The 24,476-nt window shown below is 42.9% G+C and overlaps 1 protein-coding gene across 1 annotated transcript; it reads right to left on the minus strand.

The window, feature by feature from the left end:
- Positions 1-22,403: 22,403 nt before the first annotated feature.
- On the minus strand, positions 22,404-23,917 carry CNR1 (cannabinoid receptor 1). The gene has a single exon (XM_084203668.1). The coding sequence runs from the start codon at positions 23,900-23,902 to the stop codon at positions 22,481-22,483; it is 1,422 nt and encodes a 473-aa protein (XP_084059794.1). The 5' UTR covers positions 23,903-23,917; the 3' UTR covers positions 22,404-22,480.
- Between the last annotated feature and the right edge of the window lie 559 nt (positions 23,918-24,476).

Genomic DNA, 24,476 nt, shown 5'->3' on the forward strand with positions numbered 1-24,476 from the left:
AATACTTCTCTTGAATGCTCTTCTATGATGAACCTGGATTAGGAACAATTTTTCTGAGCTTCTTCTCTGTAGCTAGCAAGCATCCAGAAAAGTTGTTAGCAAACTGGGTGCATTGGTTCCTGCACTTACAGTTAGCTTGAAGGGTGAATATTTCACTGCATTAGCTCAAGTATCCAGACCTCGTTTATGGCTTTTGTTGTAATGAGTATGGTGCTACCTGGAAGAACACCTGAATTGTCGGTATGGAGTTTAAGAAATCACAGAACAATTGAAAGGAATTGCAAGTTTGAGTGTTAAGAAATTGTGTATGTGGGCACTGGCCCAGCCATAGTTTCTGGTGTGGCACTTGAAGACAGAGTAGGGTGCAGGGCTGCTCCCTCACCACACTCGCACAGAAGGGAGTAGAGGACTAGCCAAAACCATCAGGATAACCAGCGCTGGTTACGCAAACCTGGGAAATCCAAAAAAGCAAGGCTTCCCCCCTTTTCCTGAATTAAGTTTGTCTGTAGACTGAGGTGGGGATAGGACTTCATCCAAACAACTGAAAAAGGAGAAAGAGATGCCCTGAGGAATTTAATGGGGCTGCATGCTGAGAGACAAACCTTATAAACTGGCAGACTAGTGTATGTATGTACTTCACTGTAAAAGATCCTGAAAAGACAGGCTTTTAAACATGTTTTTCAGTTTTAAAGCCTTCAGATGTTTATCTTTGTGGATAAATGGATAAAAGAATATTCCTTGTCTCATAAAAAGTTCATAAAGTGAATGATGTATTCTTTCAAAATGTCATCAGTCTTCCTGGTCCTAGTGGTATTCTCAGCAGGTTCTCAGCCAGTGGAAGCAAAAATGCCAATGTCCTTTGAACAGTGTTGGGGCAAGTCATGCATAATTGAATCTCTTGTTTTTATTGTTAAAGCACTGATTTATCCAAGCTGCCCAGGTCCTGCACTTGCTAATCTGAGGGGAAGGTATTTGCAATTTTCTGAGAAAGTTCTAAAGACCTTTAAGTTTGCATGTCCACAGATAACATATCCAAAAGGATCCACCAGATCATCTGGTGCAATTTTGTGTCTGTGAGACACTCTTCCCTGTCTGTCACTGTTGTGCTGAGGCTTGTAACTCAGCCGAAGCCTGTGTGTAACAATACCTGGCAGAAAAGCATCCAGATTTGCTCTGGGGTCATTGAAAGACTGGAAGTCCAGAACTTTCCTTGAAGATTTGTTCCATAGCTTTGTTGCCTTTTTTGCTGTACAAGAATTTCTCCTCTTTCAAAATATGAACACATCTGCCTTCCTCTTTTAGCCATTAGTTTCTGTTTCTGCTAAAGTCAGTAGTTTTTTAGTGCTTCATATTTTTTCTTTATGGAAAATTTTTTCCCCACTAACACACCAATCACTTTTTTTTTGGTGTTTTTTTTATGACTAACCTTCTTAAAAATCCTCTCAAAATCTTTTGTCTCATGTTTGGGTATTTTTTCTGATTCTTTTTGACAGCTTCTAATTTTTCAGCATTATCTGTTCAACCAAGAACCATACATGCCCGATGACACTGATGTCTGTGTTCACCTGCTTGCCATGCCTCCATCCTAAATCCTTTGCAGAGTCACATCTTTATTAAACACAGCTTGTCATTCAGTAGATACAAACTGCATTCCTTGTTCCTGAACCAGCTTGTCATTTGACGCTGGTAAATCAGACAGGATAAGAGTTGTTCCTGTCTGTTCCTAATTCATTTGTATGCTTCTCCCAACTTCATCCATTGCTTCATCCATCTTCATGCCCTCCACCCATTTTGTCTTCACTAGGAGCACTTCACTCTGCAGAGAACTGAAGATTTGTTGGCCTGATGTACAAAGGTGCTAGTAAGAGCACAGCCCTGAATCCTGTTCCAGCTGCAGGGGATACCTGTTGTCTGCATTTTACATTAAACAGCAATCTGTGCTCTTATTTTATGATAAAATAATTATTTTTTTGATAAATGATAATATTTATTATAATATTTATGACATATTTATGATAATACTTATTTTGTGATAAAATCAGAGCACAGATTGCTGTTTCACCATTCATAGCCCCTTAGCAGTGAGGCTGCACAAGGGAAGGTCCCTGATTCCCTTCATGCCATGCCCTAGGAATCTCTCATGTTTCTACACAAATTAATAGTACTTGAGTGGAAAGGGTGGAATGTGGGATGCAGGGAGAAATTGTGTGTGTTAATCCCTAGATGAGGTGCTTTCCTGAGAGACTTATGTCTTTCTTTTCCTCAGCTGAGAAAATGGATCTGGCCTTCTGTCACTGCACAGTTGAACAGAATAGGAGATTAGTTTATAAAAGACAATCCAATTAATTGCATACAAAAAATCTCTTGGGTGCTTTGTCATCACCTCTTCTCATTGCTGGAGACTTCTTTTCCTCCCTTGCCCCCTAACTCCTCCAAAATATCTCACAATGCATGCATCTGGGGGAGTTCTCCTCTGCCTCTGCCTACTACAGATTCTTCATACTGTATTTTGTTCTAAAGAGTGTGAAATTTATAGTCAACATTTTAAATAAGGAAAACCCCAACTTTTTCTACAAAGTTTGAGTTCCATCTCTCCCTCCCTCTCTCTCTCTCTCTCTCTCTCTTTCTTCCTCCCTCCAGGATGAATAAAATGAATAAATGTCCATGACTGTGGTCCCCTGAGTCTTTCCTTGTTTTTCCTTCTCTTTTTGTTCAAGCATTTTCAACTGGAGAGGGGACAGAGTGGCAAAAGAAAGCTCAGAAACAACTAAAGTTTCAGAATTTACAAACTTAATGTCTCGTTTTCACAGGTTTTCTTGGTGATGGTTTTCATACAGCATGTCACAGCAGGGCTGTGTTGAGGCATCACTTACAGCAGCACTATGCCACCAACTTTGGAGGGTTTTATTTTTAACTTTTAATCCTTGTGATAAAACTTCCTTGCAAATCCTGGAAAGGACTTCCACGTCCTTCAGAGATGTCTTAAAATTTCAGCTTGTTTTTGGCAAGACTGGTTCATCAAGAAGTGAGATGCCAGACCTTAGCAAGGAAAGAACCATATCTATCTGTCTCTGGCAGACTGATTCAGTGTTGCTTAAAATGCAAACTGTGTTGCTAGACTTTTCCAAGAATGAAAAAATATTAAATAGGAAGTGAAACTGAAGGATCAGAACAGTATAGAATCCTTCCTTTCAAATGTCACAAGTGCAATTCCCCTAACCTTGCTGGCTACTAAGTATATTTCCTTCCTTCCTTCCTTCCTTCCTTCCTTCCTTCCTTCCTTCCTTCCTTCCTTCCTTCCTTCCTTCCTTCCTTCCTTCCTTCCTTCCTTCCTTCCTTCCTTCCTTCCTTCCTTCCTTCCTTCCTTCCTTCCTTCCTTCCTTCCTTCCTTCCTTCCTTCCTTCCTTCCTTCCTTCCTTCCTTCCTTCCTTCCTTCCTTCCTTCCTTCCTTCCTTCCTTCCTTCCTTCCTTCCTTCCTTCCTTCCTTCCTTCCTTCCTTCCTTCCTTCCTTCCTTCCTTCCTTCCTTCCTTCCTTCCTTCCTTCCTTCCTTCCTTCCTTCCTTCCTTCCTTCCTTCCTTCCTTCCTTCCTTCCTTCCTTCCTTCCTTCCTTCCTTCCTTCCTTCCTTCCTTCCTTCCTTCCTTCCTTCCTTCCTTCCTTCCTTCCTTCCTTCCTTCCTGTCATTTATTTTTCTTTCTTCCCTCCATCCCCATTTCATCCCTTCCTGAACTCCTCTATTCCTCCCTCTCTCCCTCCCTTGTTCCTTTCCAGAACTGTTGACTTTGAATGAAAAGGGGCAGTTTTTAAAATTAAAATTGGCTTAGAGAAAAGGACGAAATCATGCCACCTCTTTGTCTCAGTTCTGAGAATTCCAGGATCAAAAAATAAAAGTTTCTAAAAGCACAGAATTAACTCAGAAGTTTGGGTCAGTTTTCATAGATATCAGTGAAAAGTTGGGTCATGATGACTTAAACTGCTCTGCAACAGTAATCTCAAAGTAGTAATCAAAGTCTAGCTCTTTGCTTTGAAAACTATAGCTGAGCCTCTGGGCTGTGCTTTGGGACTTGCCTGCCTCTGGTTGCTGGCAGCACAGGTGCTGAGGAGGACTCAGGTCAAGCTAGCAGGAGCCAGGCAGCTTCTGCCACTCCTGTGGGATCTGCAAATCCTCCTGGCTGCTGTTTGCCCTCAGGCCAGTGATGGACTTCACTCAAAATGACAAGGAAGGGGCTTGTTCCCTTCAAAGGTTCAGCATCAATGCAGGAAAGCCCTCGTGTTGGAGGCTGCTGAGCCCCCATAGCCCATGGAGGCAAAACCTTGTTGTTAATAAGATCTGAGTCCAAAGTATTTCCTGATTACAAGGAAGGTACTGGAAGGTTGTGCTGAGCTCTGGAAAGACCCTGGCTGCAGAGAGAGGAGTAGGGTAGGATCAGTGCCAGCCTTTGTCTGGGCACATTACTGCCTGCACCAAGCCTGTGCCAAACAGTGGGTGGCAGGCTGGGGGTCTGTAATCCACTCGGTTGCCTTTCAAATCCCTTTTGCCTGGCAAATAAGCTGCATTGGCACTAACTCACACCCAGTTGTTCTCCATATGCTGCTCTTACTGCTGAGCTTTGCAGCCAGAGCCACAGATGCCCCTCCTTGGGCTCTTCACCCCGTGCTAAGGATGAGCCTGGGGATGGCACAGGTTTTCTTGCACCCCTCTTTGGGCTCACGTGTGTCCGCCCCTCTCTTCAGGAGTCCCTACTGCCAGTCAGATCATCACCTTGTCCCCTAGATGACCTCTCCCTGAAGCAGGGCATCTTGAGAGCTTCAAGTAACCAACAGCCTTGGTGAGCTGGTGGGTGCAGAGGAGTGTGGGGTGAATTCATTAAATATTCCTCTGGCCTTTCATGGTCAACTCATGGGAATTCCTGCACTTCAGAAATGGCAGTTGTGTTGCAGCAACATCAGTGAGCTCCGTGATTTAAATTCTGGTGGGATGAACACTTGTCAAATAGCTCACACTAATCAATAAATGTCATCTAATAACAAATCTAATAACAAAAGAATCTGTAATCAGCTATGACTTCCGTCCATTCACCTTGGATTTACAAAAAAAGCTGTGGAACCAGCAGCTGGGCTCATCAAGTTTCTTGTGACCTACAGCTGAAATTCTTGTCTTACCTCTCTTTGCATGCCAAGGAAATGAATTTTTTTTAAATTTCAGAGTAGGTCATTCCACGTGTGCCTAGCAACAAAAATTATGCCAATAGAGTCATATGGCAGGAAATATTATGTTAACTTGGGAAATATAATGTTAACTTGGTCCTGGCTGTGCGTTTTATCCTTAACAAGAGAAAATCAGGAAATAAGGAGAGTGTTGGATTTAATTTGGAATTTCCTGGCCCCTTGCTGTTTGTTGTCTTGAAGATAACACTATCTAAACATCCATGGTCTTAGAAATGTAATTTCCTTTCTCTATTTCCTAGTTTGTATTGCTCAGGCTTTCAGGCTTCTATTGTATCTCCTCTTGAGAAAGAGACTTTTCATAATTCTGAGTGTGTCTTCACACAGCATTTACATCGTCTTGCCCTTTTTCCACTTTTATCCTAAGTGAAAGCTCCCCATTCTCACACATTTAGTCAGCCTGTGGTGCTAGAGGCTCAGCACAGAAAGGAGAGTTTGTTGATACTTGCAGAGCTTTTGTATTTTCATTTTCATTTGTCTTTTTGTGCCATCAGAGATGGCTATTGCCCAACAGGTCATCAGACCTTACATGGGGCATCTTTGATCTCAGTATGCTCTGCAAGAGCAAGGAATTCTCGTTCTAGAGGCCAAACATAAACTCCATCTTGTCTTTACATCTGGACACCAACAGGGAAAAGCACAGATGTTTTCCTGTGATGTGACTGAACTCACCCATGTGAGCTGCTGCCACCACAGTGGAGGAAGGGTGTCCTGTCAGGATTTTCCCCACAGCTGTGTCCTTGCTGCCCTTCCTGTCTGGGAGCTGGTTGTCATACATGGGCCAGGAGGGCACTTCCATCCCCTAGTGAATTCTCTGCCAAGAAACACCAGCAAATTCAGAGGTATTCTGGCAAGGGGAATGGTAGCCCTGTTCAGACCTCTTTGAAGGATCAGAGATGCCTCTTGCATGGTTAAAATACAGGATCCATACATTCATTTTATTGATGCTAAAAGGGCATGACCTGTTCTTTTAGTATGGTCTGGAAAGTCACACTCTGTAGACAAAGAAATAAAGCCATGTTTTCATAACAGAGAATCTTTTGCTGATTCTGTGCACTGGGTAGATTATGCACACTGCTTCCCACTTAAAATCTAAAACAAATTTAAGTAAATGGCTTAGTATATGTGGAAATTATTTTTTAATAATGTGTAGGTATTTTTGTTTATTATTTATGTGCGTATAATTCTAGTAGCAATTAACATCTTTATTAAATCTTTGTATGGAATAATTTTTTTAATGAAAACACCATTGTGAATATGATTTACTGCTCCTAGCAAACCAAGCATAATTAGATCCAGTTTAATAATGTGGAAACTATTAACATAAGAAAAATGTACTCTGAAAACATTCCTGTGATGACACAGGTTCATCAGAAGAAGCTGAACTTGCTTTTCCCAAGGTCCTGCAACACAGATGAGGCTGAGATGCTGCTGCAGTTACACCACGTTGATCCCACTGGTGAGATTCTCAGGCCTTTATTTGCAGAAAGCCTGTGAACTATGAACCTTTATTTACTTTTTCTCACCAGAGGATTTCACTCCTTGAGTAAGGGATGAAGCTTCTTTCAACTTTGAATTTCAGGAAACTCAAAACTCAATGAGAAATTAAGGTCTTGTTTGGTTTGGGGATTTTGCCATATTATACCACTGGTGACAGCCACTGACGGAGCTTTGTCAGCACTGTCCCCAAGTGCCCACAGGCAAAGCTGCTATTTGCACTGGTGGAGATTAGCTGGCCACCAAACAGCAGTAAATTACACAAATGCAAATCAGAGCTGCTGTGCCTTGCTGACATATGTCCCTCCCCATGGCAGGGAGAGGATCTTTAAGGTCCATTCCAACCCAAACCATTCCATGGTTCTGTGACTTGCATGAAGGGTTTTGCCAGTGTCAATATATTGGCTTTGCAAGTGGAGTGTTTTTGCAGGGCAGCTAAAGGCTAGTGGCTAGCACAAGTTTGGATGTGACATATCACACCTCCAGCAAAGCAGTGGAGAGGACAGTCAAGCTGTGAAATGTGCTTCAGGGTGGCTTGACTCACACCTGTGCCAGGTGACTCTCAGCCCACAACCTCTCCTCCTAGAGGACACGGAAGTCTCTTCAAAACTTCTGGTAAGGCCAAGATTTGAGATCATAGTTTCAAACCCTGGGCAGGTTTTTGTTTTATTTCTTTTCTCTTTTTTTCTTGAAAATAAAATAATCCTCCTGTTCTGCTGAAACTCAGCTGGACAGACCAGGAAAAGACTGAGGTGGGAATTCTCTCTGGACACCTTAGGAGCTTAGAGGCCAAAATGTGTACTTTTAGCACACTTTGGCCAAGGTTAAATCCAAATGGGCTTTCTCTTGTTGAGACCTATGCTGCCATGGCCTCGCAATTATTTATACATCAGGACTCACATTTTCCAGTGTGGCTGTGTACAGCCACTTTTACACACCTAATTAAGCCCAGAAATGCATGTTTAGCGTTCTAACGATGACAGAACCACCCAATAATGTTTAGCCCTTATGTACATATGAAATGGTGCATGCAACATCAAAGCTGTGCACACACATTAAATAATTCATCCTTACAATAACTGCTGGGGGCAGGGGGGAGAGGCATTAGCTACAAAGCTCACCCCCCTTGTTGCAGCAAGTCATCGGCAGAGTCGGGGTTAAGCACTGACAGGATCTGGTGCTGAGCTTTACGCTCCATCTATTAGCTCTCTCTTCTCCCCAGTTCATATGTTATTTGGGAGGTTTCCTACTCTAAGACATTCTCCAGTGGGAAGCAGCTATGAGTCCGTATGAACAGAATATTCCTTAAAAATAAACCAGCGATCCCCGGGTTGGAGTGCCTGGTGCTGTCGAGGAGATACACAGATAAAAGTGATGTTGCCTGAGCTGCTCATGACACAAACACCCACGAATGTGTTGTGACGCCGGGAGGCCACGCACCCACACGCTCCAGTGGTGGGCAGGAGCATCCGGGTGTCACAGTGCTGGGAGCGTGGTGCAGAGGAGGGCTGGGTGCTGGGAGATGGAGAAGAGCCCAAAACAAGATGAGTGTGGCAGCTGTGTCAGTGGCTTTGTGCTCTGCTGTGCTCATGACCAAAGAGTACAGCCCTACCTTGGTCACCCTCCTACTCACTGTCGTGATCAAATTCAATCAGCTATTACCAGAAATTACATAAAAAATGACCCTAAAATCCCTTCCAAAACATGAGGGGTTTGAGATTAGTGGGTGCTCCCTTCCTCCTCCCTCAGCATTTAACCAAAGTGAGCGAAAGAAGCACCACAGGAAAATTGAATTTCTCTGCAGACATCCTGTAGCTTTATGATCAGGATGCATCCTCTTGCATGATATTATTTGCACGGTTCAGCTGTGTGTCACATGCGTTGGCTTTTGTTTGTCTCTTCCCGTGAGCGGTGAGGTGTACGACACCTCTGAAAAAGCCCATCTGCAGAAGGCAGCTTCCCGAGGCTGGTAGAGACGGTAGCCAATGCTCTGGGAAAGAGCCAGCTCAGATGCAATAATAATGTGATGTTTCACTGGCTGAGGGCAGCAGCTCCTGTTATTCTGCTGACAATTGGCAGGTATATGGCTCTACGCGTTGTGCATTCCTGACAGACACGGTGATTTTCCCAAGAAGCCTTTGGACTTCAAATATTATAAATGGTTTTTTGTCTTATTTTAATCTAGGTTGCCATTTGGTGTAGTTATCTTTGTGCTCAATGCGAGTTTACTTGTGAAGTTTATACTGCCGTTTTGGGATGATAGCACCGAGTCCACAAATTTTTTTAAAAGCTACTTCATCTTCAAAGAAAACACCCCAAAAATCCTGTACATATTCCAGAGCTTTGTGCAACACATGAGAGGCTCTGGAGAGACCTAAATAATAGGGGCCATTTTCTATCTAGATATGTTTGGACATTCCTTTATAGAGCATGTGGAAATATATTCCATTTTCAAACAGATACACCCTCCTCCTGTAACATGAGTCAAGAGGAGAAAGCCCACACAGTTGTTTTGGTTACTTAGGAACTTCCATGCCTGATTAATCAGTTTCTCTCCTCTGCTTCGAGGAACCTAATTGAACTTGTCATTTTATTCCTCTGAAATGTACTTGAAGATTCAAAAAATTCTGGCATTTCTAATATTTATTTTCCACACTTCAGCTGCCAAATGTACCTCCCTTGGGAATATTACAGATCGGCTCCCATATTAGCTGAGATGATCCTGCACATTTTCTGGTCCTTGCCTATGGGGAATGGAGCTTCTTCTGCTCTTTTGGTGCAGTTTGGCAGAAATGGAGCCCATTCCTATACCATGGTGCTTTCTGTACCAGCAGCACATCTCCTTCTCTGGCTCCCACAATATCTTTTCCCTCCAGCATCTTCCAATTACAGTATTCCTTCCATTACCATTAAATTTAATATAATCCATCAAATAGTCCCACAGGGGATATCTTTCACTTTGGATTTATCTGCTAATAGACACATGGTAGCAGATGATCTCTCTTCTCGCCTTTTTTTCTGTGAGATTATTAATTACTAACGCAATTTTATCGCAGAAACCTGGCAGTCTCCAAACATAGCCTCATATCTTCCTGTTTAATTTGAATTTTGCCAGTGTAAATTACTATCTCACGGTCCTGGTTTCCATAGGTGTCATTGCATTCCAGCATAATTCTTTTAAAAATAGAAATAAATTATGTTATTGGTGTGTTTCTTCATCCTTGGCTCCCCATCCATTGTTTGATCTATTCTCTTTGGTGCATTTATACACTCATTTTTCACCAGTTTATAAATGTTGCAGACTTGGATCAAATTCTCAGCTACAGGCGCAGGACTCCCATCTAGATGAATAGGTTCTTAGGTTTAAGGCCAGAAAGAAACATTAAAGCATCTGTTCTTATTTCCTGTATATCACAGGCCATTACATCTCACACAATTACCCGTGTATTGAGCCTAATAGCGTCTTTGGCTAAAGTACATCTTCTAAAAAGGCATCCAGCCATGATTTGAAACTCTCCAGAGATAGGAGTCCATAGCTTCCCTTGAGGATTTGTTCCAGTGGTTAATTAACCCCACTCTTAAAAATATATGGCTTATTTCCCATTTTAATTTGCCTGTCTTCAGCTTCCAGTCGCTGGTTTTTGCTATAGACGTTGCTGCTGGCTAAAGAGCCTTATAGTAGCTGGTAATTCCAGTACAGTTATCTTTCAGTCTTCTCTTTGGTAAACCCCCAAATGTTACTTACATGCTAGGTATCTATAGAAAAATGGATTCTCAAGGCATTAATAATTTCTATGGCTTTTTTGGAACCTTTTTCAAATTTCTCTCACAGGAAACAACATTCATATGTCTGGTCATGATCTGCAGGAGGAAACCCTGCTGTCTTCTCCTCAGTCCAGGAGCCATCAAGACATGGTCATGCACAAACATACACTTGGGGCTAGTCCTGGGAGGTGAGTCTCATCCTTCCCAGGACAAGGAGGCTCTGGACAATAACACAATCTCTATCCAGATGCATATCCTCCCTCCTCACCTCTCAGCCCGCCATGAGATTGGAAAGAAGGGCCACACTGCTTTGTGGTCCCTTGGCTGAGGCGGAGAGCATCCATTATGGAGAACCTCTTTTGATTTCTTGTGTTGCATTTTTCTCCACCAAGAACTGGCAACATCTCTGCAAACAATGGTAGTTCCAGAGAAGAAGCTTTTGAGTGGCCATTCCCAGCTGGTGCTTGGGCAAGGCAGAAGTAGCTATTGAGCAAGTGCACTGATGTACCTAGCCTGTCCAGGCCTAATGTTTATTTTTATTACTGATAAGTTGCTGTGAGTGCCTCTGAATGTCTGTTCTAGATAATGAAAGCTTTGCTTCAAAAAACAAGCAGCAAATAGCTTTAAGGAAGTTTTATGACCAAACTGGGAAGTGCTGTTTTGTGGACCCCAAGGAGAAGCGAGAGCTTGAAGCACTTTGCATCAAGCTCAGGCTGCCTCAGTTCCATCTGTGTTTAATTAAATCCTGACCAGCCAGTGATACCAATCATTGTGCCTGCTGCAGAACACAGTGCAGCTGCTGCAAGAGGTGAGACCTGCCTGCAGCCTAAGACAAAGGGTAGGTGACTGAGGCAGCTGTCCCTTGTCCCCCTATTCAGCCCAGGACCAGGGTGCCACCTCAGAGCTCCTATTTAGGTGCATATAAGCCTTTATGGTCCATAATGGAGGTACTAATGGTGGTTGCTAAAGATTTTAAGTGCCTTTAGAAATTAGATGCTGTCAAACCATGCTGAATTAATGAGGCTTAGGATGGCTGGCATATGGTGGGGTTTAGATCTGCTAGTGGCTCATGGCAGCATAGGACAAGGAAAGCATCACGCTGAGTTGCCTGTGCAGGGATGCACAGCCCCAGCCCTGTGCCTGAACCTGCTGTGCAGTGTTCCATGGCATCATCTTCTAGCATGCATGCAGGGATAGTGGCTGGACAGAGCTCTTCCGCCTGTGCCAGCCAGCACTGAGAAAGTGCTTTGACTCTGCTCTTTCAGCTTCATTAGCAGGCTCCATGTACGCATCCCCAGCCAAAATCAAAGGCAGTAAATGAATTCAGATTTTCAAAACAAAGAACCTGTGAAGAGCACTGGAAAAGGTTTTTTGCAGGCTGCTGAAGACAGTAGGGAAGGAAGGGGAGATGTTTAGTGCTGTGCAAGCCTCTGATCTGAGGCTGATGACAAGCCATCAGCCTCAATGTTTGTTTTTAATCTTGTAGCCATACTACAGGGGTTGATATTCCAGCTCCATGACCAAGTCTCCCCTAGATCCCTGAGCTCAAAGATATATTAGAAACGCCTGTGCTAAGTGATACTCCTTAGATATTGCTCTTCTGCAGATGTCGTGGCCATGCTGTAAGAGACTCCCTTTGGGCGTGTGGAGGGGGGAAGATGAGGCAGGGAAGAAGCTTTTTTTGATGTTGAAACACTTTGTTTTTCAGGGAGGGGGGATAGCTATTTATTTATTTTTGATGGAGCCAGGACAAACCATTTGTTTGATGGATTAGGCAGTTTTAATATGTCAGGTTGCCTAGGGTACAGGCCAGGCAGGTTAGCTGAAGCAATTGTCTCTATACAAATGGAAAGAATAATGTCCTGAAAAGGCAGCATTAAGGGTTCTGCTCTCTCATCTGCAGACTATTCCACAATACTTACCCTTTAAATCCCAGTCGAGCCTCTTAAGGAGACCTGAGGTAGCAGTGAGAAGTAAAGGCTTTTGTGTCCTTTTAGCTGCAGACTAAATACTGCTTTAATAATGCAATGCTGCTTTTTTTCCCTATGGGGATTATTTGATAAAGACTGGTAGTTTTGGTGGGGTTTTTTTTGTTTTGGTTTTGGTTTTTTTTTTGTTTAGTTCGTTTGCTTTGTTTTGGTTTGGTTTGATTTTTGTTGGGATTTTTTTTGGTGCTGTTGCAAATACCTCAAGCCTCTATTATCATGAGTTGTCAGGTGCAACCAATATGAGTAAAACCAGACCATTAACTCAGTGACTTGCAAAGGAGAATATTCTGAGTCTAATCCTCTTTGGCCAGAAAGCTTGCACATTACTGGCAAGGTCTGGCTCAGTTTAGGTTAGGGTGGCTCACGGGTACACAAGGTACAAGTCAGTGTGAGGAGAGGCACAGTCTGGATTGCCAGGGATGATGATGACTACCAGCTTCCCATGTGAGTCTCTGTATCCCAAGGAAAATGTGGGGTACTTTGCCCTCCTCTGAAAGGATATGGTTGCAATTACTTTTGGGTGGTAAACACATCCACAGTTCAGCAGTGTGGCTGACTCATGCATGTTTTGCCTCTATTGCTCTGCTTGTGAATGTGGTAGAGCTCTTCCAATTTACAGCAGCTACCCCTCCTGATTTATTTACCAACTCAGCCTTTAGAGAAGATTGATTTTTTGATACAGAACTAGGCAGTTTCTTCTTTTTTTAACAATACAGGCCTGTGTAATCAAAGTTTGACTTTTTTTTTAAAGAGTGAACATTTCCCAAGTGCTCATGTCATTGATAGGGATTCAATTAAATCTGAGAAATGAAAAGGCACCAAGTGCTCATGCTGCTGAAAAGGTTGTGGTGTTTGTCATGCCTGAGAGCTGCAGATGCACCTGAAATGTAGCTTGCTTTCACAGCTACCCTCCAACTGGCCAGCAAAGCATCTCCGTGCCTCTCTGCAGTGATGAGAAACTGCTTCAATTCCCAGTAATTTACAGCCTTGATTCCCCCAGTGACAGCACAGGTACAGCAGTACACAGAGGGACCCCCTGGAGCAGGCAGCAAGAGGAGCTTGCCCCAGGAGTGGCGGCCACTTGTGCCAGGGGCGCTCACCCTGTGACCCAAACGCTGCTGCTGCAGCACCACCGCGCTGCCCCGGCTGCCCCAGGATGTTGTGTTCCGTGTGAAAAGGCATTCCCCAGCCATGCCAGAGCAAGGGAAGCCCATCAGCCATGGCTGGGGGCTGGACTTGCCTGTTCTGCCCATTCCTCTGGTGGGAACTTTGCCTATGAAGGATGCAGATGCAGTCCCTACAGTTTTGGTGCTTCAATGGACTCTGAAACTCAAGTTTCCCTCAGAGCTCCTGTTTGGAAGCACAGAACACTTTTAGATTGTTCTGATAATGAAAAACAAGACCCTGAAGGTCCCATTGCATGCTTGGCACAGCAGGAACCAGGTTGGATGGAGCTGTTGAGTTGCCTGTGTGACAAATTCTGCTCCAGTTTCCAGCTCTGAAACCCAGGTCATATAGTCAGGACATGATTTGGCAGGCACAGTATGCCCAAAAGAGAAATTTTTTTTTTTTTTTAGCTGGATCAGTTCAGCTGGATCTGACTCACCAGGCAGGCATGCAAGCACTTGTGTTGGCACTGTGGAGGTGGCAGCACAGAGAGAAGGAACAAACTGCCAGAGGGCATGGGACCGCAGAAAACGTACAGCCCATGTTCTCATGCCTTGCTATTGTTCACTTTTTTGGGAAAAATACTTTCCTATTCATTCCCACCTCCACACTGCTCTCTAGAAGGCAAGTGACATATTCCTTTTTGAGATTGCAGTCTACGCTTTCCTGGTCAGCAGAAGGGTTTAGGCCTCAGCAGGGGCCAGCTGACACAGCAGCTAAGATTAGATCTCAAATAACTATTTAAAAACCTTGTGTAATCAGCAAGAAAGGGCAAAGAGCTAAAGCATGAGCATAGAGCAGCACTGAATTTGAATACCCCCCTGTCCTTTCTTATGACAGGCAGTAGCTTCATCATGTCTGCAACAATAAAACAAGGCATTTGCAAGGTCCAGTGTTATTTTGAATGAGTTTTAAAAGAAACAAAATTATGGACACTCCAAATCAGGGCTAAATGTTTTGGATGGGAGAACCCAACAGTTCTCAGCTATATATCTGTTTAGGAGGTCAGCTGATGGTTCCTGTATTTTCCTTTCTAGCACCAGATGCAACCACTTGCATTGGCACTGAGTGAGACAACTCAGCTTTTAACTAAACTAAAGTAGATCCTCAGCTTTCCCAGGGGAAAATGAGATAAATTGTTTACCTGCATATATCACTTACATGGAAAAGTATTTGTGCTAAATGACTAATTTATTGGTGGACATTGTGGCCTTCTCTGAGTCTTTAATGACACACTGCTGTTAAGTTAGTCTTCCTGCAATCTATCTGTTGAGAAGAGCAGATGTGTAGTTTTTTATTGTATACACCCAACCACATTTCAGTCAGCTTCAGGATCCTGAGGGAGGAACTCCAAAGGTGAAAGTGGAAGCTTTTCTTAAACACCAGCTTGAGGTCTGAAGTCCAGTTTTCAGGCGAGGCAGAGCTCGCACTCAGCACAGGCAGGACGCAGCCAGGTCCCTTTCCAGGTGCCTTGCCACGGGCACCAACCCTGGGGTACAACAATTCCCACTGGGCTCCCTGCCAGGGAACCCAGCAACCGCAGCCACGAGGGAGTAAAGCAGGAGTTTGAATACGGAGCTCTCCTCCCCCTGTGACAGTGTCCCCCCAGCATCTCCCAAGTGGCGAGGGGCTGCAGCCCAGAAGGCTTTGCTCTTTTTTAATCAACTCCTAAGCTGGCTATGAAGCAGCAAATCCTCTCTCTTTGCCTCCTTGTCCAGATCAGCGTTTTGCGTTCCCTGGGTGCCCTGAACATGCTGCAGCAGGCAGTTCAGCAACACCAGCGGCCACATGCAGAGAGATTGTCTCTCCTTCTGCCAGAGCTATCGGGTTTTACAAGTGCTATAATAAGAATAAATAAAACCCCTCAAATAAATAGGAAAAGATAAGGAGGCAGATAGTTGTAATTTTCATGACTGATAGTATTACTCAATTTCGACATTAACATTGTAGCTAAAGCTTTAAACCTTGGGTATATAGTGAGCATGCCTGTTACTAATTTTTGCCTACTCAGACTGCATTGGTAGCAGGTAGGTGTATAATTTTAAAATGACTTTGAATTATATTGCAAGTTAAGCACTGCAGAGACAATGATTATAATTTTTTTCCTCCAGGCAGCTGATGAAAGGTCTTACAGGATTTATTACTACCCTTCTGAAGGTTTGGGAGGAGTGTTTACTAGATGGATCCATAGCCTGTTTAACTTCCCATATTCCTCTATTAAAATGATACCCTTAATCCTTGTTCCACAACTAAGAAATGACACACAGCAGATCCCCATCTCTGATTCATTACACTGCAAAGTCTTAAATCCTTTCTCTTCAGAGTTTCAACCAGAGAAGATTATTCTTCACCCCTCTTGACGTGGTTTCTGCTGTCAGCCAGGTCACAGCAGCCACCTTTCTGGAGGGAACAGACAGCGTGGGGAAGTCCCCAGGGACCCTCACAGCATTACACACACAGCAGCTCCGGGAACAGCCTGGCACAAACAAGGACCAAGGAATTTCCAGCTCCCTTTCCTCATCCCTCTCTTCAGCTGGATGGAAAGTGGAGTATCCCTGTTGTGCTGAGCCCTGGAAGGACTGGCAACGAGTTCATGCGGAAAAAGAAGAAATGGTCTGCATAACAATGTCAGGGCTTGATCCATCCAGATACAGCTTCAAATGGCAGGAGAGGCTTCCCTTTCATGGAAACAGTGGTTGTGATATTGCTTCCCATAATAATATGAATAAATATTATTAATATAATGAAAATAAAACAAAAAAAAATGGTAGAGATACTACTTTATTGTGGGGAAAGATTTTGAATGTGTGTGGCCTTTTTCACCATGCACAGGTGAGAAGGAAAGAAAGCAGCATCGAAAGAGCACCAGTGCAAGCAGCCAGGAAGCAACTCTGTCAGCATTACTGAGAGCAGTTTCATTCATGATGTTCTCCACCTCATCTGCACACATATAGATAAATAAATTTCTTTACTCACATGACAAGTCCATTGAACTCCTGCCAGACTTTATGATTCTGCATTGACCCACCAAAATCCAAAATAGATTTTCTTGGTGGTAAAAACCCCCAATGAATATAGAGGCTGTTATTTATTCTGTCCCATCTTTTTGTTTTAAGGTCAGTGAAAATGCAAATACACTGGAGTATAAAATTGCACTTTCCAAATGCACACTGATAGTTCAAAAACCTGGGGTAAGATATAATTTCTGCTGAAGTCAATAAAAATTCCGAGGGACTTTATTGAGACAGGATTCAATACCTTAAAATGCTTTAGCATTAAAGTGAGTGCTGCTCTAAATATGAAAGATGATTTATTGGAAAGCAATAGCAGGACATGTCACATCTCGTCATTAAGATTACCTTGGGCTCATTATCACTTTTTCTCCTAACTGAACTTCAAGGATCAGTATTAGATGGCCGCACATATTAAAAGAGTTCTGTTAAAGGCAATTGTGCTTCATATTTCATACTGCTATTTAAAGAAATTCCTTTATATAAATTACCTAAAAAGACCAATGGACAAAAACAGAATGGAGGAACACACATATTATAAACTGTCAGATACACTCCCTGCCCTATGGTTTCTTAAAGACAGGAAAAATTATTTTTTCTCTTCTATTATAAACTGTTCCCTCATATGATGATTTAATTTTACAAGCCAAAGCTGGACTTTCATTGAAGAAAAAAACATTTTAAAAACCCAATCCAATAAACCCAACAAACTGAAGATGTTGTATTGATGTGTGTGCATGATGATATTGTGACTTCTTAAAACAGCTGTCAGAAAAGCAGAAATAAGAGATGTTAATGTGAAGGGCTGAAACGATGACAGCACATTTGCCCGCATGCTTCCTGAGCTGGTATAGTGCGGGAAAGCAGTTGCTCGGAAAGCTGTCATTATTTCCTCTTGTGTTGTTCAGAACAGACTTATAAATACAGCCAGATGTTACTGTCAAGAGGAGCTGTTGGTTTGTGGCAGCATAAGCCTTGTTTTCCAATGACCATGGAAATACAGAGAGAATCGTCTCCTGGCTGCTTTGAAAGTGACAGCTTTTAGCAGAAATATTCAGATTTAATTTAAATGTAGTATGCAGTTAAAGATCAGATAAAGAGCTAATCTTTTATTTCTAGTTGCTTTTGCTTTGCCAAGACTTTCTCAATTCACCACTGACCCAATTTTTAAAAGTAAAAATATTGTGTCATAACCATGATCCCAAGCCTTGGCAGTGTGAGGTTCACGTTTGGACTTGATGATCCTAGAGGTCTTTTCCAACCTAAATGATTCCTGATTCTGTGACATGCTCATTTTATCCCCCAAGGATGTTTTCAAACCACAGATGTGAAGAAGGAAAATTGCCCAAGTAACGTGAATCTGAGATTAAGTCATATGGAAAACTGATCCTCTGAAACAGGCAGGGACCTTTCTACAGCATTTAGTGGGCTTTTTCAACCCTTCCCTTTCATATGTGGATGAGCAGCAGTGGGAGCACTCTAATGTGATTCATAGGCAGGGGCACGGCTGAGCCTGCTCTCTCTGCTCAGCTTCAGTGAATCCCTCCTGGGCCACTTCATCATCCACTCCCTACACCCATCAACTCTGTCCCCACTGGCAGCAGCCAAAACTAGAGTAACTCTTTGTTTATCTCAAATCTTTGATTACATTCACAACGCCCAATAACTCATTTAGGTCATCACTGCTGCTGGCGGCACTATTTTAATTTGTATTCCTTTCTTCTGTTCTTTTGTGTTTTGTTTTTCTGAAGTACATGGGTTTGTCTTAATGTGACATCTTTGAGCTAAGATGCATCTGAGGAAGGCTAAAGGAATTTATTGCATTTTGGCTAATACTGAGGAAAGGGGAAATTGCCTACATAATGAAACAGGAGATGCAGTTTGAACTGTCATTTCTCTCGTCTCCATAGTACTGGATACACAAATATAAAATATATGATCTACCCCCTCCTTCAAACACATCAACGTACAATTAAAACCCACAAAGCTTGACAACCTGTTGTCAAGTTGTTTAAGCAGTTGTTTCAGAATCTGACAGACAAACTTATAAACAAAACGTAGAGCACCAGAACGTGGGATGAGGCAGTATCATCACGTGGCTTCCTCAGTTATCTCAAAATTTGGAAAACAAAAAAAGCAGAGGAATACTTTTTCTCCTTGAATAAATAACAGTTTAATTACATTATAGAAATAAAATATGATATGGTTGGAATACACTGGAAATCTTACAGAAATACTATTCTGCTACTGGTAAGTAAATGGTCAAAGCTACTTTTCATGACAATCTGAACAGTACTTGTGTACAAACTATTATACAGGTTGCTAATGAAAAATATTGCAACATTTGCAAGAATGTTACCAGCTCAAACAAACATCTAATGATACAATATTCTTCTAAGAGGAAGTAATAATGTTAGGTTTACAGACAATCAAGAGTTATGTTCTCCACTTCGAAACACTGGAAATAAAAATCTCAGGTAATCTGATTTCTTTACCTCATATTATCACAAGGAAAAATTTTCCTTTCACTGTGAAACAGCATCCCAAGAGACCCTGTAAACAGTTTATTCAAAGGTAGTATTTGAGATGTCACAGCAACTTCAACAATTTTCCTAGTCCACAATTACAGACTTTTTAGGCCACTGCTTGCACAGATGACTTTTTCTTTTTTTTTAAATCACTTATTTACATACATTCAGCCCAATAACAGCAGGTAGAAGGCGCTGTCTATCTCACAACAGACACACTAAAATTTTCATCAAAAGGCCAGTGCAAGATGTGGATAGTGATTGCACAGCACTGAGGAGATTGTATCATACAAATATACAATTAGACTGTCGAGAATCTAACTCTGCACACGTGTGACATAGATGGTCTTCTTGATAGATACGTGACACTTGGAGGTGGTACACACATGTAACTGCAACTAGAGGTGGTGGGTGGATGATGATGATGATGATGATTGATGATGATGATGGTGTGGGTGGCTGTGGAACACAGTATTGTTTGGCTGTGCTATCACTAAGTGAAGGTAGCCAACTGCAAATTAGGAATACCTAAAGCTGAAGTATAACTACAGCTTATCTCGGAACGGCAGAAGATTTTTCTAATGAAAGAATAGTTCTACTTAGTGTGCAACATGTAAGGAAATTGTTGCCAACTCTTTAATAAATGGTTCTAGAGTGAACCGATGCAGTTCCCAGAGCTTTAGAAAAACTCATTATGCAAATGAAGATACTGATGATAGACGATAACATTTCACAGGATGCTATTTCTTATTATATCAGTAAGCACCAAGTTAAGTGCCAAGACAGCCCCATTGTCCCATGATTTATCGTAAAATTTAGAACTTGAATGCACAACAAAATTCCACAAAGTTTGCATTTAATTCACAAGAAGACAGTTTCAAAAATGGCTCTTAAAATACCCTTAACATTTCCAATGGGCTTTCCCCCACTCCTCCAAGAGGACTGCTTTAGGATGGACTAGATCTTTCAGGAGGACTTGACATCCTCTGGGAATCCTCTGCAATCCACTGGTTTTGGCTGACTGCAGTGGGCCCCTTGAGAGCACAGTGGTGCCCTGTCCCATCACACAGGTAAGCCGTGGGGGAGGTGTGTGGAGGAGGAAAGTACCTCTGTCTCTTCCAGCTGTTGCTCAGCACCTCACCTGGTCCAACCTTATCTTTAAAACATGCCATCCCTCACCAAGCCTAAACTTGGAGCCATGTGCACCCCACAGAGCCACTGGCTGAAAGGAGCTGGGTGTTTGTTCAGCTGGCTGCTCTGGCCTGCACTAAGGGAGCCAGAGACCCAGGACTGTCACCCCCTCTCTCTCCCTACTTAAGCACAAGGATGGGTGGCAGGGCAGTCTGGATTTGGCTTCACTTGCCCAGTGCCATGGAGAAGGTCACTCCTGCTGCAGTAAGTGCCAGGCAGCTAAAGGACTAAGCTGCGCTTTCAGCTATTTTGGTAGAAATCAGACAGCAGGGTGAGGAAACAGTCTGAAAAACCAAGGCAGCAGTGTAGAGGATCCCAGACCTTATGACTCACAAAAGAATCACAGAATATCCATGCTGCAAAGCCTATCTGGTAGCATGCTCCTTGTGACAGTCCCAGGCTGCAGAAACTGTCCCACCATGGAACAGAGTCACTATTTCCCTTCAGTAACTTCCTCCTGGTAGAGTCAAACCTTGTCAGTGGTTTCAGAGAGACACACCTCAATGCAAGCTATCAGATTTGAATGCTCACAACCTTAAAACAAACTACAATTTACTCCTGGCTTTCTCAGTCTTCAGGAACACCATCAATAGCTGCAGCATTTGTCAGTGCGGGACCATTCCATGCTCTCTACCTCTTGTTTCCCTTTATTCTTAAATGCAACTGAAAGGTTGCTTCCTCTAGCACATAGATACACGCTTTGGCGTGGATCGAGATGTTCTTAATACAGTTCTTTCACCAGTAATCAATTGGAAGAACTCAATTTTAGAAACAGAATTCGTGTGCAAAGCGTGCAACAAGAAATACAGTTACATTTGGTCATAGTGTCCTATCTTAGCTATGCTACCATGACTCACACTGGTTAGAATACTTACACACACACACACACGCACACACACGTACACACAGAGAGATATTTATTTATATACACGCTCACACAATAAGAAAATGTCTAAGTCTGACAATATTTCCTCCTCTTTTAGTGAAGACGAGAGTTTTGCCATCTCAGGCTCTGAATCTGCTTAGACCTGGGATACAGGAATGTGACACACTTCAAGTATACATTGACTGCACAGTGATAACATCGCACATTGAGTCTGACACATGCTGTCTTCAGTGGTCCAACACCAGCACATGGCTTAAAACCAGATGCCCATTAAAGGAGCCCAGTATCCGGGACCTTTGCTTTTCAGTACTTGTATTCAGGCAACGCCCAAGAGCAGGGCAGTAGTCTGTGCAACCAAAAATAATGCTTCTGTATAAACGCAGTGGTATTTAAAAGTCTGAACCAGTGCATTCCTTTCTCACATTCCTCCTCTATTCCTCTGTTGCTGTTAGTCTCATATGCATATGAAAGTAAAAGGTAGTGGGAAAATAATTTTAGTAGAAGAACACAAAGCCTCTCCTCTAAGTCCACAGAAGACCACTAGAAGTGTAAAATTTCCAAAATGTCTCATAGGAATTCTTCAAATACAGTAAGTGTTTTCAATGGGGTTTACATATCACGTTTCACGTTATTTCCACGGAATTCTACCTTATCACTTTGTTTAATCAGACAAATATCAATAACACATAATAAAACAGCACAGATTTCACGGGACACGACACGTTTTACAAAACCTCTAAACTCAGCACTGCTGCTTTTGGAAAAATTCAGAAACTCCTATTACTTACAGACATGAAATACATTTCACATTGAAATGAACAGCATGATTACAAGGCTTTTTTTCTCATTTGATGGTATTGGTTTAGGATGTGTTATTTTTCAATTAGGTTTCACAATTCTTCTTCACACCCCCAAAGGAACGATTGCTAATCTGGTATTTTCTCTGTCCTCTTTCAGGAAACATTATTATTCAGTAAACACCTTTTGAGAAAAACTTGTGAAAATTTAGCTAGAATCCCTAATTGTAAAACTTGAAGAACTGGCTGATGGTAATGCTCTTAACACAATCATCGCTCAGTTTACAATGACAAACCAAAAAATATTACAGGAGTGTACAAACACGTTAAGCCATGGGTTTGGTTTTCTTTGTTGTTGATTTTTTAATTTTTTTTTTTTTTAAACTTAAACTCCTTTTTTTTCACAACGCTGAGAAGTCTCTGACTTACAATGCTTCAGCAGTTGTGTCTGTGGAGACAGACATGGTAACTTTGGCAATCTTAACTGTGCTCTTAATGCAGCTCTCGGCAGCCCTGTGCACGTTCCCCGCGTTGTTGGCGTGTTTGTGCTGGCAGTCAGACTCCATGCTGTTATCCAGGGGCTGCGCCGTCCCTTCGCAGGTGGGGAACATGCTGCGGAAGGCGTGTCGCAAGTCCTTGCTCCTCAGAGCGTAGATGATGGGATTCACTGTTGAATTCAGCAAACAGAGCATGCTACAGAAGGCAAAGATAGTCTTGATGAGCTTGTTCATTTTCCCAAAGACATCGTACACCATGATGGCGAGGAGAGGGCCCCAGCATATGATTAAAACAACTAGGATAAGGACCAAGGTTTTGGCTAACCTGATGTCCATACGAGTTTGATCGGGCCTAGTGATCTGTACCTTACCATCCTCTGTCGACTGAATGATTATGCTTTTCTGCGTGCCTCGCTGCAACATGCGAACAGCGTGGCTGTGAGCCTTCCACAGAATGTACATGTAGGCATAGACAATGAACAACAAGAGGACGCTGGTGACCCCGATCCAGAACATCAGGTACGTCTCATCGATGAGAGGGAATATGTCCGAACAAACGGAGTTGAGCTTTTTGCAGTTCCAGCCGAGCAGAGGAAGAACGGCTATTACGATAGCGATGGTCCACATCACACAAAATGCTACGACAGCCTTTGGTCGGGTAACAATCCTTTTATAAGCTAGCGGCCTGTGTATAGAGATGTAGCGGTCTATTGCCGTGAGGAAAAGGCTACCCACAGAGGCGGTGAAGGAGGCTGTAACTCCACCCAGTTTGAACAAGAAGACGTTGGGGCTATCCTTCCGGTGGAAAACATGAAAATCCACAAAACTGTAGACAAAAATCACGCTGCCCAGGAGGTCGGCCACAGCCAGGCTGCCGATGAAATGGTAGGAGGGTCTACACCGGAGGCTTCGGGAGTGGATGATGACGCACAGGACGAGGAGGTTCTCTAGGACTGTGAAGGTGCCCAGGGTGAGCGACAGCACGGCGATGGCCAGCTGCTGGCTGGGATTCAGGATCATAAAACACTCCATATCCATGAAGTTCTCCCCGCACTGTATATTCTCCTCATTATCCTTAAAAGTGGACAGGGACTTGTTGTAAAACTCTGTGATGTTGACCTGCTCTGAGGGAATAATGCTCAACAGAGAATCATCTCCTCCAGTCATTTTTTCTTGGAAAGGATCACCCCTGAAGGAAGAAAGGGGGAACTTCTGGGGGTAGTACCCCAGCTTGGATGCCATGTCACCCTTCATGTCTTCGTACTGGATATCGTTGGAGCCCACGTAAAGGAGATCTGTCGTGATTGTTCGGAAAGTTGTATCTGCGAGGCCATCTAGAATTGACTTCATAACCCCAGTCTTGTTGGTTTCAGAGATACTTGGGGGATGGAAAAATGCATCGGAGGAAGTCCTATATGGGGAAAAGATCAGACTTCATTAACATAAACAGGGAGGCAAACTCCACGGACAACTTAGCTGAACTGTGTCAAACAAAATCAACCCTTCTCTGGTATTCAGTGCAGGTCTAACTTTGCCACTGTGGGAAATCAGGGTGGGTTGAGCACTTAGAGAGAAATCACCTAGATTTCACTAAAACTGAGTTACACTAAGAAGCGACATGAAAAACAGAGGCACAGGGAATTGAGTGTTTCACAGGAAAGAAATTTTCATTTCTCATCAAAACCTTACGAGCTGCTCCACCAGAAAGATATTTTTCTCAGCTTCTGATTGCAAAGCACCTTGCAGACCAGTACTCCTTGGGCTTGCTTCATTTAGATAATATCAAGAGCCGCTGCAGGAGCAGCACTAAACTGAGTCACCACCTTTGTTTTTCTTTCAAAAGGCACAGAGGGTTTTGAAAAATTGACAACAGAGAGGCGACAGGGACGGAGCCATGCACTCCAGATTTCACAGTTAACCCAGT

This window comes from Fringilla coelebs (genome assembly GCF_963513975.1).
Source record: "Fringilla coelebs genome assembly, chromosome: 3".
Lineage (NCBI taxonomy): Eukaryota > Metazoa > Chordata > Aves > Passeriformes > Fringillidae > Fringilla > Fringilla coelebs.